Source organism: Monopterus albus, unplaced genomic scaffold (genome assembly GCF_001952655.1).
Source record: "Monopterus albus unplaced genomic scaffold, M_albus_1.0 scaffold94.1, whole genome shotgun sequence".
NCBI lineage: Eukaryota > Metazoa > Chordata > Actinopteri > Synbranchiformes > Synbranchidae > Monopterus > Monopterus albus.
In genome coordinates this window covers 1,784,196-1,802,803 of record NW_018127974.1, presented here as the reverse complement: position 1 = coordinate 1,802,803, position 18,608 = coordinate 1,784,196, and the positions used below count along the sequence as shown (strand labels likewise).

The 18,608-nt window shown below is 42.3% G+C and overlaps 1 protein-coding gene across 5 annotated transcripts; it reads left to right on the top strand.

Annotated features, from left to right (window-relative positions):
- Positions 1-5,025: 5,025 nt before the first annotated feature.
- Positions 5,026-17,837, top strand: LOC109965040 (cytospin-A-like). Of its 5 annotated transcripts, none has more exons than XM_020608766.1 (13): positions 5,026-6,167; positions 6,668-6,788; positions 8,031-8,612; positions 8,750-8,802; positions 13,453-13,988; positions 14,476-14,572; positions 14,673-14,739; positions 15,435-15,495; positions 15,732-15,828; positions 15,923-16,039; positions 16,127-16,186; positions 16,869-16,967; positions 17,796-17,837. In XM_020608766.1, the coding sequence occupies exons 2-12, from the start codon at positions 6,749-6,751 to the stop codon at positions 16,956-16,958; spliced, it is 1,800 nt and encodes a 599-aa protein (XP_020464422.1). In that variant the 5' UTR covers positions 5,026-6,167; positions 6,668-6,748; the 3' UTR covers positions 16,959-16,967; positions 17,796-17,837. The 5 variants fall into 5 exon arrangements, with proteins under 5 accessions (XP_020464422.1, XP_020464421.1, XP_020464423.1 ...); XM_020608765.1 differs by having other exon boundaries at positions 16,869-16,963; positions 17,796-17,835; XM_020608767.1 differs by lacking the exon at positions 17,796-17,837 and having other exon boundaries at positions 8,031-8,528; positions 16,869-17,270.
- The last annotated feature ends 771 nt before the right edge of the window (positions 17,838-18,608 follow it).

Sequence of the window (18,608 nt, the reverse complement as noted above, 5' to 3'; positions counted from 1 at the left end):
AGTGATCTTCTCCACAGTCTTTACCACTCTCTGCAGGCACTTGTGGTCCATAGCAGTAGTGCTGCCATACCAGACAGTGATGCAGCTGGTAAAGATGCACTCAATGGTGCAGCTGTAGAAGGGAGGATCCTAGGCGACATGCCAAACCTCCTCAGCCTCCTCAGGAAGTACAGCCATCATTGGGCCTTCTTGACCAGCTGTGTGGTGTTAAGTGTCCAAGTGAGGTCCTCACTGATGTGGACGCCCAGGTATTTGAAGCTGCTCACCCTCTCCACTTCGAGCCCCATGCGGGCCAGCACCACTCTCTCAAAACACTTCATAATGATTGGGGTGAGTGCCACTGGCCTGTAGTCGTTCAGGCAGGTGACCGGGCTCTTCTTGGGAAGGGGGATGATGGTTGTGGTCTTAAAGCAGGTGGGATCGATGCTCTGGCTGAGGGAAAGGTTGAAGATGGTGGTGAGAACATTGGCCAGTTCATTGGCACATGCTCTGAGAGCCCTCCCAGGGATGTTGTCCAGTCCTGCTGCCTTGTGGGGGTCCATGCTCCGCGGGACTTTGCGTATCTGGCCTGATGAAGCAGTTAGTGGAGGGGAGTCGGATGGTCGAGGTGTGTACATGCCTCCTCTCTGTGCTGTAGCTGGAGGTCTCAAAGCGGGTGTAGAAGGTGTTGAGGTCATCCTGCAGGCTGTCTGTGGAGCTGATGATGCTGGTGGTGGCCCTGTAGTCTGTGATGTGCTGCAGGCCTTGTCACATCCGTCCGGAGTCAGCAGTAGAATAGAAGCCATTCAGCTTCTCTCTGTACTGCCTCTTGGATGCTGTGATGGCTTTTTGGTTTTTAGAGTCCTAATAGCTGCCCTGCTACTTCAGCAGGTCACCAAAAAATGTTCATAATTCACTCAGGAGTTGGGGCTAATGGTTCCAACTGGCATCAGATGCTGAACAATTGATCACCTTACACTGACAGAGATCGGCACCCACAAATAAGTTTGTAATGGGCTTGTGAGGGTCTCAAAATAACAGGATACTCAGTGTGTTCATACACATGGGAGAAAAACAGAGGCTATATTGAAGTTTTTAGAACTTTACTTTCAAGAAAAGATTCAGATACATGTATCAACTGACTTGGACTTGTTCAAAAATCCAATTATAAAAAGTACTCTTTTTAAAAAGTACTGTATTTGACATACTGGCACCAAATTGCATGTTATAGGCACTGCACTCCCATGAGTGTGAAATCCATGTGTGTAGGGGTTGGAGGTTGCTGGTTTTGATGTATTTTCTCTATACTGCAGTGCTGCACAGAGCAGTGTGAAAACATACTGACCTCAATCAGAAAGCAAGGTAGAGCTCATCTCCTCACTGCAGCAAACTTCCTGTTTCACTCAGCAATTGTACAGTATACAAAGGAGAACTACCAAGACAGTGCACTGACAAAAGGGATATCTCCAGTAAAACCATGTTGCAATAAATACATGGAATGTTTGAAAGCACATTCTGTGAGTTTCACGCATCGGTGCTCATCCGTTTCAATCTGTGAATGTCTTCTATTGTGCCCAATAAACAGGAGCTTTGTTCTGTTGTAATTAATATTGAGTCAAAAAAACGTTTGAAGAGATTTACAAAATAAAAGCATTTGGCCAACATGCTGCTCTACTGTTGCACTTTAGTTACACCTGTGGATCAGACTTTCTGTAGAGTTTTTGTACTAAGTGTTTTGGAATAGAGAAAAAAAATATGTTTTTAGTGAAAGTGAAATTCATGCTGTTTTGCTGTAACTACGTTTAAGAGGTTAGACATTGATTTTACAACTTTCTAACTTTTAAATATTCATATGCAGAAAACAGCCTCATGTCGTAGGTTGGTGTCAATCTATAGTGGAGCTTCGAGAGTTTGAACCTAAAAAGACAGTGACTTTCCAGCTTACACCCATTTGTTCACAACTCAGAAAATGTAGGAGGCACCTATTATACTATAGGTCTCAAGGCCAAATACAGCATTAAGCAACTCAGATACAGTATACTGGCAAAATAAAAAGATTTAGTCTGGAATAGATTTATCCAAAGAGCAAATGCAGATACTGATACTGACACTGCAGACCTCATAAAATATACAATGACTGTGCAGTATGTGTTGTACGTTCAAATATATTTGACCTATAAAGATTAATGTCTTTCTGATAAATTAGATTCTCATATCTTTGGCCATCCTTAGTGTTTTTCACCCACTGACTGCATATTTCCTATGGTGGCATTACACAAATGTTTCTCCTTCACATGCTGACTTTTTTACTTGGTGCTTTTATCCAGGGAGGACAATTTGAAGGTAGATAGCAGCTCAAATATCTGCATGAAGATGGATCCAAGAGCAGAATTTGAAAATGCTGTAGGCAACATCGAGTGGGGAGAAGTGGTTTATAATCTCCAGGTGATGATTACAACAAATGCGCCACCAGATGCACAATACCTTCAACCTCAGCCTCTTCTCCTGGCTGAGCAAACATGGAACCTCTAACTTGACCCCCAGTTACAACTGCCTCCTCAAACCATTATGCAGTCAACTGTATAGTCAGGCAGCTGATCTGTGGGCAGAATATGGAAATGGGTACAATCCCCTTCCACTGGTAGCAGTTCCATGTAATTATTGGCCGCCAGCGATGGCTACTCCTAATGGTGGACGTGCTGCTCCATTCATCCACCAGGAACCATTCTTCTGGTTTTTGTGATTGATCTTACACAATCTATGGCAGTGGTCACCAACTGACAGTCTGTAAATAAACCAGACTTACAGCGTAATCAAATTAAAACCACCTTATATTTCAATTCTTGCAGCTTTCTGTTATTTGTCTACCAAATGTACTAAGCTTCTTTTAATGGGGTTTAGTGTACAGCACATTGCAGACACAATGAATCTTACATTATTCTTCATATTGTTTGGTTCATACATCTTTCCTCAAAGTCTTACACAGTAGTAATGACAAAAGTTTTGAATTTACACAATCACAGCTAGGACTCATGACAACAGAAGACATGTCAATGTGCTGAACATCAGTTCCAACATAACTGCTTCACTTTGCAAACTGTAATCTGACAAAATCAGGACAAAAGTCAACATAGGATCAAACCTTGTCTGAAATTACTATTAGAAGAAGAGATGTAATCAATAATCATTCCTCACATCTACATTAAAACATGGATCTGTGTTTGTGTTTGTAGCTGACTTTGAAGCCCACTATGTCCCAGCGTCTGAAGCTTGGAGCAGGAGGATTTAGATCAGTTTATGCTGGGACCAGAAAAGCTGATAATTTACCTGTGAGTACTGCATACAATATGTATTCACACATTGCACGTGCACACACACACATTCGGTGCACTAATCCATATACTTGTGACTCTATCCTGTAGGTGGTGATCAAACACATCCCAATAGCAGATGTGAGGAGAGAACCAGTGGTGAGTGATCTGATCTAATGTCCCAGCAGCAAGTGTAAAAAATTATAGATGAACTTGTTACTTTCTGGATGATGAAAACATGCACAATGTACACTACCAAATCCTTTTAAAACACTAATTTTGTTATGTATTATATGTATCTTTTAGTGCTTAAATGGGAAGACACATAGGATCCCTTTGGAGGTTCTTCTCATGCAGAAAGTGGCACATGGAACAAATGCGGTGGGCAAATCTGCTGCAGTCTCACTCACTGACTGGTATGATTTGGAGCACGAGGTTCTCCTGGACATGGAGAGACCAGTACCGTCTATGGACTTGCTGAACTACATTGATAGCCTAGGTCTCCTGGAGGAAGACGTGGTTAAGGTACTAAAACTTGTGGAACATATTTCTATTTGTGAACAGTTGGATTTTCAAGCTGGCTACTTTAGAGAATGTGATATTTTTCAGTGCTATCTGTTTAGGTGGAGAGTTGTTGGCTTCTATCACACCAACAGTTTATTTCATTAGGTTTAATCCAAAACAAACAAAAAAAAAATCCCATTGTTTACCTGTTTGGAAACCACTCTCTAGCATTCCATTACACAGGCTTTGTTATTGGATGGCAAATGACTCACCACTTCTTTTTTTTTTCCCAGAAAATCATGAAGCAGCTGGTGGAGGCAGCAATTCACATGCACTCTAAAGGGGTCTTCCATCGTGACATCAAATTAGAAAACATTCTGGTTGAACCCGGCTGCGATGGCCCTCGAGTGCGTGTCATAGACTTTGGATCTGGCTGCTTTGAGAAGAGAAGATACAAGAAGTTCTCTGGTATGTAGGAACCAGGGCCTTCATCCCTCCACAGTTGCACAAGAATAGGACATACACAGCCAGGCCCACCACAGTCTGGCAGCTTGGCACACTGGTCTATGAAATGATGGCTGGACACAGACGGTTCACCACCGAGAAGTTCCTTGACAAAAAAAACTAACTACCGTTGTCCTGAGGTAAGACAATGCTGGTGGCACTATACTACTTGATGTTTTGTACTGATACTATATAGAACTTGTTCCTAATGTTTGCTTTGCTGCTGTCCTCTCCCCTCTCAGACTGCCAGGATGTCTTGGACTTATGTTTGGCTCTAAAGCCTAAGGAGTGCATCACTCTGGAGCAGATGCAGAAGCACCCCTGGCTATCCTAACTCTGCACAACACAGAACATAAATCAGCATTCATCGGTGCTTTAATAAACCTAAACCCTGACTATAACCTGACCCTGGCCTTGTTCTCTATCCCAACTCCCTTAAGGGGAACTAATGCTTTGCACATAAAAACAATTCAGCTTACAGTTTTTTGATAAGTTTGTGACATTTACATAGAAATTACCAACCAAAAGTCTGTTGTTGCACAAGAAATAAATAACCAAAAATTTTAGCATGTGCATGCAAAAACCTTTATCATCCTCTTGCCACTGTTCCTGAAAAATGTTCTAGGGGAAACATTGATCACACTTTAGTTGGCTGATTAAAACAGACAATGACACTATAATCCATTATTGTTATTGTTAGTCCACCACACTTGTTTTTATTTTTCACATCAGCCAGGGCGATCGATAGCTTCTCTGGGGAATCCAGGTTCATTTTTCTTTTGGAGACAGTGTATTACAGGTCACAGCCCTGTGGCCTTTGTTTCAGCTATAAATGCAATGTAGAAGAAACATTCACAGGCTCTAGGAGAGGCACCTGCTGCTAGACGACTGGCTAAAACTCCTCACTTGGAATCAAATGTCACCTTTTCCCCTCAATTTGTGTCATCTCGGCTGAAGCGACAACCATCTCACTTCATTTCCACACATTTTATATTTGATTGCAGCAGCTCTTATTCTCATTTTCTGTTGATGTGTTGTCTCAGTATCGGGTGATGATCTTGCACATTTAGTTGCCGTATAAATCACAGTGGTCTACAAAACCTGATGATCAATAAATTATTTATCAAGCAAAGACATCAAACATGATCTTTTCCAGTTTCTCAAACATGGTGATTTGTTTTATATTGTTGTATATGATATAAATATTAGGCTTTGCACAGTCGATTGGACCAAAGAACCGAAAGATGTCACTATGGGCTCTGAGAACTATTGATGGGCATATTTGATCGTTTTCTTTACTTTTCATAGAGCAAACAAATCTATTGACAGAAAAAAAGGAGATTTTCTGATCATGAACACAGCAGATAGCCCCAATTCATAAATCATTCTTTCATCAGCTAAAACGGACGGAAGAAACCAGAATAATATATGAATAAAGAACAGGATAGCATAGTGTGGATGCATCCACACAATGAAGAGGGGCCGTAATTTCCCAGAAGCAACAGGTCTGTGCCAACACGGCCCAACTGCGCCCTCCAGTGGACACATTGAGTCATCCTGTCATCGCTCAGCACTGTCCAGACTTTTCGCTCTCGGCTTTGTTGTGTGGAGTAAAACCAGTCTACTTGTCAAGATGTTTCCAACTGTAAAATGTTATGTGAATTAAACTCTTCCGAAACGAAATGCGGTCGCATTTCTGAAGCAGCCCTCTCCTCAGCGAAGACGCACTGGGGCAGTGCGCTGGTCTGAGCAGCGCCGGAGGAAGCGACGCGTGGAGAAGAAGAGTTCACCAAACTTAGAACGAAAGGATTTGGAATTTGTTTGTTCGCTTTGAAAAGGGTTGGCACCCATTTTTCACCGATCTTCAAGGTAAATGAATGGCTTTTAACAGAACGTACGAAACGTTATGTCACCTTTCTTACCACGACTCCAGACTCTTGGATTCACTCGTTCTGCTGTGTAAAAAGTTGCGCGTTAAGTCTGTGACGTTAAAACAAAATGATGTCGAGCTTTGAATTATTTTCTTTCTCAGATCGGACTCGTTTTGTTGTTTCGATGGCACACTCCTCATATATCCGCCTCGTTCAGACGCATTTAATGTCATGTCAACAGCTTTGTTTGTCACATGGTCACCTGGCGTGTCCTGCCTCTGGCTGATCTCACCTGCATGGTTTAGCCTCATGTCGCTGATATACTGATTTTCATACCATTCAAATGAGCGCCATGAGTTTCCTGGACAGTGTACCGTGAACTTTGAGGAAGTCAAGTCAAGGGATAGTGGCTGAATTATTTCTCATCTGGTTACCTGCGCATAAGTGTATGGCTTCATCCATCGTTTTACTGGATGCCCTGTGTGTGTGTGTCTATAGGTCACCCCCATAGTGCCAGTTTGGTCTGGTCTGAGAGCAGCTGCAGGGCCGCCTTAGTGGCCCACGCCTCATTACTGCAGTATGGGCAACTTTACCAGTAAGGACACCCACGGACCCACAGGTAGGTCAACACACACACACACACACACACACACACACACTTCTGCAATCAGTCTTTATGTTCTCTAGTTCAGGTCAGTCACTTCTTTTGAATCTTCTTTGGTCTGTATCTGCATTGTGAAATTGATTTTAAATATTTTTCACTAGGCAAAGTTGCCTGGCAGTGTGTGTGTGTGTGTGTGTGTGTGTGTGTTGATTCATGTAGTACAAAAGGACAGTAGAAAGAAAAAAGAGGAGATATACAAGAAGAGGGAGCATACGTCAGTAAAATTCCTTCTAAAGAGGGAGGAGTAATCAGGAAAGTGAAAGCAACAGAAGGAGAAGCAAGTGGATAAGGCTGTGCAAGTGTGTGTGTGTGTGTGCGCGCACCCGTGGCAGGAAGATTTCTTGGCAGCCTTCCCATATCAGTGGCCATTCTCCTCGTGGCCATCCCTGTGTGATTTGTTCTGGCCCAGCTGTGGTGAGTCAGCAGAATTCCCCAGCTCAGGACAATAGCAGTAAATTAATCACAGAAAGCCTAATGCTGTCTGACACACAGACATGCAGACTTGAATGGACGCACACATACCCACTCACTCAGTCAATCTGCTACCTTAAGGTTAAGGTAGCACATTAAGGTTTGGAATGAGGAAATAAAAAGCGAGTTTTAGCATGAGAACGTTATTAGACTATGCTGCCATTCTGTCTCTGTCTGTGACTTGGTGTATAGCTTTGCAAATGTTCAGCTCCTGCTCTTACATCATAAAAAAACATTTTACTAGCAGAGAGGCTCTTGTCCAAACAAGGCAAAGAAGAAAGAAAAGGAGACGTAAGACTCAGTGGTTCCCATAGTTTCTAAAGTTATTCTTGGAGGCTTCCATTGATGGATGAGGAACACGGAGACAAAAAAGTAAAAATCACTTTTATTATTGTTATTGTGTCAAGCTTAGAAATTTATATGTGGCAGACCACTGCAAATTCTTCTATGTATGGCAAACACGTCCTCTGTGTATGTGCATGATCCTGATTTTTAGAGAATGAGTGTCACAGCAGCACTACATGAGCAAACCAAGAGAAATGTCTCTCTTAAGGGGCATCGCCTGGATGTTTTCTGGCCAGTGGGGGTTTTGTTGTTCTGGTCACACTACACTAAATGAAGTGTGTTATGTTAACATGCCAGACAAGTGACTACTAGACTTTCTGCATTTCAGTTAGTGCTTTCAGTGTCAGAACATTAACGTCAGGTGTTTGATTTTGTCTCTAGGAGCCCATCGGGAAAGTGTCCACAGTTCCCCTGCTTCTCCACAGAGTGATGGACCTGCTTACATGTCCAGTGCCCCTCATCTCATTCACCCTACCTCACCTCAACCTTCCCATGCTGCCCCTGTTTCATCCACACCCCCAGCCCCTGTCATCACATCCACTAGGAAGAAATCACAGGCCACCACTTCCAGTCCTTCCTCTGATTGGAGCCCTCATCCACCAGTCAGCACAGGCAGCTCGACCATTGGTCCCGAAGTTGGCCTGGTGCACAACAAACCAGGAACTACTGTGGTTATAGGACAAGCTTCTTTGGGGATTAGTCCTCCTACCCCTACCCCAAACATTCCAGCCTCCCAGGCTGTCAACCTGGCAAAATGCCCCTCTTCTCTGTGTAGCGCATCACCTGTGGAGGGTGGCTCTTCCGGACAGAGCTGGAAAGGGAGGGACAATGGTCTGAATCGGTCTTTACTGCCGGGTCATGAAGCTGGGGACAGCCATGGTGAGGAACTGGAGAAAGTGCTGGGGGAGTGCAGGGCGCTACTGGGTATCACTGCCAGTCAGGATGGGGCTGTGATCACAACAGGCAAGAGTGGCATATGTCAACATTTTGTTTCCTAAATATAATTAAATACATCCAATAATACTGAGCAGGGCAAATCAATTTCCTTGATGTTTTCTTGAGTTCAATATGCATGTGATGTCTTCTGACTTTTCTCTCAGAGATACTGAAGCATCTACAGACTGAAGTGAAGAACCTGAAGAGTACCTTGCAGGTGAGACGTGCTAGAAAGGATGTTTGTTTTTAAATATACTGAATTCACCGTTTGGTAAATCCCTCCCCTGAGAAGCAATTGTATAGCCCTGACATAACTGTCCAATTTTTGAGTCAGTCTGAGGTTGTTGCATATGGTGGCTCCCTTTGAAAGCTCTTACTGTACTTCTTGAATGTTGGCAGGACTCCTGTTGGTTTCATAGTCATGGATTTACAAGTGTAGAATGTGAAGATTGCACTACACCATGAATTTTGAATCGATCTGTTATCAGGTACCAAACCCAAACTGAAAAATACATGTGCAACAAGAATAAAATTCCATAGTCCAGTTTCTTAGTTATTCCATGCTCCTGTGAGGATGGTGATATTCTGTGGTAATTTCCTGTCAGTCGTTCATTCCAACTCCTGTCCCTCCGTTATGAGAATTGTAACCAGAGGCTCCCGGCTTCCTCTAGATGTGCCACAGATTACAAAAGCTGGAGTATGACCTACAGTCTCCCTCAGGCCCATCTCTGCTTTCCTCTAACTGAACTCTTATTCTTTTATTTTGCCATGCATTAGAATTAGAATTAGAATTAATTAACTGCATTATATTACAAGAAAGGGCTATTTATGTACTACCCTTCCATGTGGTGTCATCTCTTTCTCTACTGGATAGTTACTCCCTGCTATATTCAGTGTTTCCTTCCTCTCTCTCCCATTCTTTCACATCCCTATGAGGAACCTACAAATAACTAAACCTCAGAGAGACTGTGATGTAGTACTGAGAGGAAGCTGTGTGTTAGAAGTTGAGGCAGTCCAGCCCTGTGTTACATGGGCCCTCAGTAGGCCAGTATTAGCTAGCAAAGCTCCACTGTTTGAACCCTCTCAGTCTGTTCTGCTGTCCTGGGGGCTTTTCTGTTTTGGAGAGCTGGAGAAGAGGAGTGTGGTGAGGAGAATGAGGTTAACAATCGGCTGTTTTGGAGACAAAACTTGTTTTGTTCTGCAACAAGGGTGGGGGCTGCAGCTTGTGTCTCTTGGCCATGTATTATTGTGTGTGTTGCACGTGAGATGGAGGACTCACAAACATCGCATTGAAAGCCTTGGCAAGTACAGTTCGTTTTAGCTTTGTGGGGAAGTCTCCCTCCCTCGCCTCTCTGCTGTTTCTTCAACCCCTCATTCTTTCACCATCAGAGTTGACCGAGCATAAGATCTGAAATAATTACCCTCTGACTTTTGCTGCTTTCTTTCCTTTCTGACTTCTCCTCATCCCCCATCACACTTCCTCCAAACTAGTATATTCTTATACTCCAATTCACCTTTTAGTTGACCCCCAACTTCCTTAAGCATTTTTCTTTATCTCTGACCTTCTGTGTTTTGACCTTTTGTGTGTGTAATTTAAGCAGCCATTATTCTTTGTCACATTCTGCCAGCTAAGCCTGTCTTTCCTCCTCTTCATCCCCACTTTCCCAAATGCTTCTTCCTTTGTTTGTGTATCCAACAGTCATGATTTCATTTTGATGTTGTGTAGTCAGACTGAATTCAGATTTACAGTGTGCAGTGAACTACTAAGGTTTTTATCTAACGTACCATCTCTTTATGCCTACATGCACCACCAGTCTTCAGTTTTATTAACCAGCAAAAGTGAAAACACTCCATTCATCACTGGGTAGTGTGTGTGTGTGTGTGTGTGTGTGTGTGTGTGTGTGGATGGCTTGTCAGATTCGTGTTCCCTCCTGGAGATTTAGTTGATCTGAAAGCTTCACTTTGGAATCAGTTCCAGGTGAACGCTGCCGGAGATTTTCAGGAATGATTTCCAGGTTCCCTCTTCTTCTTCTTCTTTTTTTTATACCTCCTCACTAGACTGCTCCAGTAAACCAGAGTCAAAAAGGCTCTGTATCTGGAAGCCATAGAGACTGTTCACATGTAGAATGAAGCTTCAGGGTATTTAGGAGGTTTATATTAGGGGCTTGTGTGCATGCTGTGTTGAATTTGCTCTGCAGAGCAAATGGCAGTGACTTGGAACCCTTTTCTTTGATGCCTGTGGAGATTTAAATACGCAACAGTTATTGTCATGTTTCATTTGGGGGTAATTTTGGCCATGTTTACTGTATATGTGTGACTGTTATAGAAGGAATGAACTGCACCTTAATAGGCATCAGATGTGTTCAACCATTTTTGAATGCACACCACAAGCTGCAGAAAGCTCAAGAGAGGAGCCATTAGAGCAGGGCTAGGCAATCCCAGTCCTCGAGGGCTGCTGCCCCACTTGTTTTCCAACTATCCCTGCCCTACCTACTGCTGATTAGCTGGATCAGGTGTGTTCAGTCATTCAGAAGCTGGAAGATACCAATTCACTTTCTTTCCTCACTCCAGCTTCTTTGATGAAGATATTGCCTTAGATGAAGTTGGAGTAAGGAAAGACGAAGTCAGTTGGTATCTTTGAGCTTCTGATTGACTGAACACACCTCATCTAGATAATTAGTAGGCAGGGATAGCTATCCCTGCATCAGAGAGTCGGAATGGTTCTCCAAGTATGTGTTAGAAAGACTGGGTGTGGAGGTGAGCTAGGGACAGATGGTTGGAGTACATGAACACAAACCCAGAACACAATGCACTAGTGTGCTGCACCCTATCCAGGATTGTCAAAAAATCAGACAAGTGTGTATGTATGTGTGTGTTGCCTGTGCCTGGATACCACATCTGGTCTTGCAGTGGGGCACTAGGTCAGGCCTTGAGGGACTGAGCAAGTGTGTGATGTGAACTGAGGAGCGCCCCTTCCTGTTTCCTTAAACGGACATGCTCCAGTTGGAGTGTCTACATTCAGATAACAAAGAGTGAAGACAAGATCTTTCAAATTCAAGTGGGTGTTTTAGTATTACTTCTCCAAACAGGGACTACTATCCTGCCATTCATTTGACACATGTTGTCAAGGAGAGTGTGCTCCAACCTACCCTGAACATGTGGATGTGAGTGAGAAAACTTAACAATGTGGTTTGGTGGTGAGGCAGAGCTATAAGAGTGTGTGTGTGTGTGTGTGTGTGTTGGGGAGTGGGGCTGGTGAGAAAAAAGGGGAATACGATATGTACTGTATGTGTGTGTCTGTGTGTGTGTGTGTGAATCCTGTGTAATTGGGTCCAGCTGTGGTCTTGAGTCACTGGTCAAATGAGGAAATGACTTAGCTCACATATCACCTCCTCCTCCACATCTCTGTCCATTCTTCATGTAATTACCAACCTTCCCACTCCCTCACAGGACTCCATTTTCACATTCCCACTTTCTGATGATGGCTGTTTTTTTTTTTTTAATTACTCTGGTATCACTTACCTGTTGGCTTCACTGGTTCTTAGTGTGCCTTTTGATGTCTCAGGCCGTGTTTATGCATGTCAGAGGCAATGAGACTCTTAAGGAATAAAAACTGAAAACCCCTTCTACTGAAAGCACTCATCCTGATAAATATGACATTAACTTGGTTTCAGCTTTTATATAACCAGTGCAACTCATTTCTAATGCTTTCCCGTGGATTAGAAAAACACTGTGATGATGACACAGAAGGCAGTTTCACAGTGAGTCCTTGGCACGACTCCCAAAAACATATGCTTAAAATGTTTTTCTGACTGCGTCCATACTTGTTTGGCCTCCATTTATTCTAAAACCTGAGCATGTATTCTTCTTTAGTTGATTATAGATGACACTAGTAAAGCACTCTGAGCAAAACCTTTTGGCTCACGATTCAGTAATGCCTCATTAACGATAACACACCAGCTCCACTCTGTGCGTGCTGAGGCTTGCTGCTCAGTTCAGTTCAACTTGTAGCCCCCTAATGAGGGTCGAATGGATATTTGATTGTTCTGTTCATTTGATTATAGTCATTGTCTGCTGAGGGTTCAGTGTTAGCTTTTGATCAAGGTTGTTTTTAAAAATGCCAGTTTGTATCCTTTTTATGTTTTAATGTAGGAAATGATTTCCAGTATAGTAGTGCTTGTCTAAATGTAGTTGTGTGATTGTCCCTTTTATGCTGCAATGGAAACACAAGCTGCATGTGATACTGAAGAAAAATTAGCTTACAAATTTCTGTCAAAGCACTTGTAATAGTGAGTTGTGTTAGCAGTGCAAGAGGAATTATGTTATAATGGCGTGACCTCCTCTCTCTTCATTTAGCACTATCATCAGTCCAAAGTTTTGATTTAGTTCATGACCAAATGCGCTCATATACAAATGATATTCCCATCAGCCCAAGCTGCCCTTACTGTACAGTTTAGTGCTAAGTTTAATGTTATCATGATGATACATTGACCAAGATGGTAGTTAAATATGGTAAACATTTTACCTGCTTCACATTAGCAGGTTAGCATTGTCAATGTGAACATATTAACACGCTAATGTTAAATACATCCAATAATAATATAATAACTCAGCTGTAGCTGTGCACTTGGAAACAAGTTTACATTTTTTAAAACAGGACTATATTCTGAGCTAATAGTAGTAATAGGTGATATTCTTACTGTAGGATTTCAAGCACACTTTGAAATGAAAGATGTTTTTTGAGAACCAGATTAACTGTGTGAAACCATCTGACCTCTCTGTAAAGAAGGACAAGGCACTGCAAGTGTCAGTCATCAGCTGGAGTACAGTCTTCTGCACAAAAACAGCTGTATTGTTCTTCTTACAGACAGAGCGTGGGGAGTGGCTGCAGTTCCAGGCTGACCTTCAGGTGGCGGTGTCAGTGGCAGACCGCCTGAGAGCTGAGGCTGAAGAGGAGCTGGCGGCGCTCCGAACGGCTCATAAAAATATCGAGAGGGAGCTGGCTCTCACCCAGCAAAAACAGAAAGAGGTTGATGTGCAACTGGTCACCTTGAGAGGAGAGTTGGAGGAGAGCAGGCAGAGACTGGCTACTTTCACTCAGGCACAAGGCAAATATGATGCCCAGTGTCAGGAACCAGAGAGGCCCAATGGACACCCAGCCAACAACACAGACAGCACAGAGGTGACCCAGAGGGACAGGGAGAGAGCGGCGTGCAGGTTGGGACAAGAAGGGATGGATAGTAGGATTCCTGATGAAGTGACGAAGAATGTTGTCGGTGAGGAGCCCAGAAGAGACTCCAAGGGTGTGACAAAACGCTACCTGAGAAATGTGACCAATGAGGATAGGGGTGAAGAGGAGTTACGATCTGGTGAAATACCAAGGACGGTAACTGAGAGGTCAAGGTGAGATCACCTTGTGCTTTTTTTGGAAACAGGCCTACACAGAAACATGGAGCACTTCTGCAGCATCATATTGTGTAGTTAGCACATAATGTTTTTATACAGTCACATATTTCAAAACAAACCATATTCCCTATCATCCTTATTTTTGTCTCTGACAGCATGCCAAAAGTGGATAACAATAACCAGAACTGTTCAGGCCTGTGACTGTGGTTTCTTATGAATGTGTTGCACTCAATCTGCAGGCCTTCACAGGGCCACTTAAGGACAGTTTGAATAATTACATTTGTAGCTGGAGCCAAGTCGAACAGCTGTTCTGGAAAAATTGCTACTTAATTGCAATTTAGTTTTATTATTGTGTTTTGTGTTAAGCACTTTGGTCAGCTGTGTTAAATGTGCTATATAAATGATGATGATGATGATGATGATCAAAAACATTTGGTTTGTTTTCACACGTCTGATCTCTTATATGTGTATTATCGTGTTACAGAAGCCTATCCAGATTACCTGCGTCCTCAGACTCCACCAGCATGCAGAATGGAACCTCCCAGTCCAGTTCTGCCATAACGGTTGGACCCACAAACAAAGTGAGATATTTCAGATGTTATCCAAGAAGAGGTTAAGCTCTGTAGTAGTCTGCTGTGCATATAATAATCTGACCTAATTCAAATCTTGATTGTTTTCAAGACCTTGGCACAACTAAGAGGCCGAAGAAGTTTGGATCGGCAAGATGGCAGGTCAAGCACTGATACAGGTGTGTGCATGTGTTTGTATATGTCCCAGTGTGTTTGTTTGTGGATCCTAAAATTGCACAGAGCATTTTGCTAAGAAACACTGAAATATAAACAACTTTATATTCAAGAAAATTCCATGGGAGACCTTTTATATATGGTTCAAATGACTGTGAAAAGGGAGGTTCTTAAGCTAAAGCACAGGTGATTATTACCCACATTTCTCAGCTCTGTGAAGCATTCTTGCATCTTTGAGCTAGGAAAAACTCCCCACCCCCCAAAAACCCTTTAACTGCAGGGAAAAATGGAAGAAAGACAGAGGGCTCCCTTTTCTAGGACAGACAGACAGACTTGCAATAAATGTTGCATGTACTGAAGATGAGTTTTGCAGTTTTCAGCATAAAAGCTCTGAAAAACCGACACACAACCTGCTCAACATCAGACAGACGGACAAAGTTAGCAACTAGCTGGTGAACATGGCCAAGCAGCTAACACCTAAAGAGTCAGACAAAGGTCATGTGGTCATTGAAATATGACATAATAATGCTAATGTGGCTCTGTGTCTGATTGGATGTGTAAGACAATTCTTGGCTAACATTCTTGCCATTACAATGATCATATGTCAGCACTGGGTTTCCAGCTTGTTGTTCTGTCTCCAGGTGGCACAAAAATGGGATAATGTTGTCACATAATGCAGTATTGTTGTTTGTCCTTGCAGGGAAACGTGAAGAGTCTCTAAATAAGTACAACTCTGCCCTTACCGAGTTGCCTCACACGAAGTGAGTCTACACACAAGAGACCAACCAATTTGCTATATCCTGTGTAAATTCAGTTACTAGTCTTGACCCAATTACGTTTTGTCTGGTGCACCTATTAAGCTCAGTACTGGGAACAAAACACCTCTGTTACTTGAATCAGTGTGTTAATTGCTTTTCATTATCAGAGTAATTTATTTATTACTCATAATGGCAACTCCTACTGATGCCGTTACCAGTTTGTGTCTTACTGTTGTCAGGTCACAGGATGGTTTCAACATGCTGCTGCGTCGCCATGGAGGCTCCAAGAGAAACTCGCTGCTCCGCTGGTGTCAGAGTCGCACCCACGGCTACAAGGTGATCCCGGACAAGTGTCTTTCTTAAAGCTGAACTAGGTGATTTTGTGATAATTGTAGTAATAATTGACTGATTTGAATAATTCTTTGTTCAGAACATTGACATCACCAACTTCAGCAGCAGCTGGGCGGATGGTCTTGCGTTCTGTGCGGTCTACCACACCTACCTCCCCTCACACATCCCTTACAGCACTCTTAATCCTGATAACAAGGTGGGACCTGTGCCTGGTGACTGTGTAATGTGTAGGCCCAAGTGATTTAAGGTGTTCCAATTGATCAATTCACTCCTTTCTGTGCAGACGGAGAATCTCAGTCTGGCATTCAAAACAGGAGAGACTGTTGGGATTGCACAAACCCTGGTAAGCCTCTGTTTTAAGCAAATTAATTAAGTGGCTTCACAGTTGAGCCTCATCTCACTCCTCTGTAACAAACAAAGTAGATTTTGTACGTATATGCTAAAGTCAGTACCAGTCTGTGGAGGCGAGCCCCAAGCCAGCTCTTTCGCCCTGTACTTTATCCATGTCTGAACAGCCATGAGATATTAATGGATTTTTACATTTATGATCCTTGAGTGACTTTTTTCAAAAACTTTTCTTGACTAGAGGAATCCTCAAATTGAAGAGCACCAGAGGAATGTTTTTAGATTTTTCTACACCCGAGCAGCACTCTCTGCAAACCTTTTCCTGTTGATGCGTTATTTTATTATGCTCATGCTAACTACCTTATTTGCTTATAAAAAGAATTACTGCTGGGTAACTTGTGAGTTCATCGGTGATCAATACAGTCTTACGATTAAAATGCATTTAAATTAAATCTAATAGTGAAAAGTAACTAATAAATAAAGTTAAAATAAATGTAGTCGAGTAATAAACAATATTTAAACCCAAAATGTAGTGAAGTCAAAGTATGAAATAGCAGAAAATAAACATACTCAAGTAGAGATAACTCAAATTTTTACTTAAGTATGGTATTTGATAAAATGTACTTAGTTACTTTCCACCCTTGCTCATACATTTTTTTTTTTTATTCATCGTCCAACAGACAGTAGAGGAGATGCTGAGAGCAGGCGGCCCCGACTGGCAACGGGTTCTGAGCTACGTGGAGAGCGTGTATCGTCACTTTGAGATGTGACCGACGTAGGTACAAACAGACAATCCCACAGTGGATCCTTAAAGAGCCATCAGAGGAAACACTTACTGTAAAGTTGTTTATAGTCATGGCTGCCCAAAACCTACTGTGCGCTTTGTTTTTGTCTGGTGTCTGGAAACTGCAAACGCTGATGTTTTTCTGTTGCAGCTAATTATATCCAAAGGTTTGTAACTTGTTGGCATTAAAATAACAATTTGCTTGATGCTTAGTGCAAGATATCTTGTGTAAGTGCAATACCAAGCCCCACTTGGAGCCACAGGGGCGTTTTCAGATCATTCCCATCAGTCAGTCGCAGAAAATATCAGTCTCATAAATAGTTAACTACAATTTTGGAATTTATATTAATAATCAAAATTAACAAAATAAATGTTAAATCTAGTAAAATATTAGTGTTTAAATTAGGTCATAATTATAACACCAATTGATACTAAATGTAATGAACTTAATTGGAGTATTTCGATGACAGGCTGGCTTCAGCTAATATTAGAGCAAAAAGCACAATAAGCACCAATTGTTTAAATATAGCAGGACTTATTTTACTATGAAGGTGCTGTAACAACTATACAGCTAAAGCTTTTGGAGTGTATGCCTGATATTACTGGCACTGTGGATCCAAAACCTGTTTACACACTCACATTGTAGGGACTCAGCCTTCCTCATCATGTACATCACTGAATTTTAGAGTAACAACCCGGTATAAGGTTAGGTTAAGTCTCCAGGAAATTAATCTTGGTTAACTTAACTAGGTCAGTGGGTTCATCCCAAGACTCTTATAAGCACTGCCATTTCCCTCATATGCATCTTTTCCTTGCATCTTAGTACTGCCTACGTAAGATGTGAGGAAAACGTGAGGAGAGAGGACCCGAGGAAACATGTTATTAGCGACATGAGATGTCCTTTCTTCGTCTGAAGCATCCAATCACCGACTGATTTCTGATAAAGGAGCATCAGTTCGCAAAAAAAGGATGGTCTCATGTATCCTTGTTCATGGGTCCTCTAGCACGATCTTCAGTCCTTGCTCCTCGGTCTTCAGAGCCAATATAAGAGACTATGAACGTCCTACGTCTAAGAATTCTCATCTCATCAGAGAAATGAGTTGTACCCAATGTGAAGTCCCCACAAAGGTATGTACATAAGAGAAAGAAGAGGAGGCATTAACACGATGGCCATCTGTGGGCTTCAGGGACCACTTGTTTGAGAGTGAGCGAAATGCAGAAGATCCTGAGAACACAGAATAAATTCACAATCAAAACCTACTAAGCCTTCAGCATGAATAGGCAATTATAGGTAATCACAATCAGGTAAATTAAAATGTCAGCCTTTGAATTCTGTGTTGTAGAAGTATGCCAGGTCGTTTCAACTCATCAGCTGAATCACCTTGTTTCTGTTTAGTCCCTCACGTGTAAGGTGATGGATGTAAGATGATTTGTTAACATTTGGGGGAAATAAAAAGAGAAGCTGCTGTATTACTTCCTCCTAAAAACTTTGTGCTTTGCAGTAAAATTAACCAGTTAAAACAGCTGATTACAGAGTAAACACGACCAGGTATTTCACAATAGAACAGGGACCAGTGGTACAATAAGGTACAACATGAATGACCCTTTGCTTGTTGTACTTGTTTCTGCACAGGTG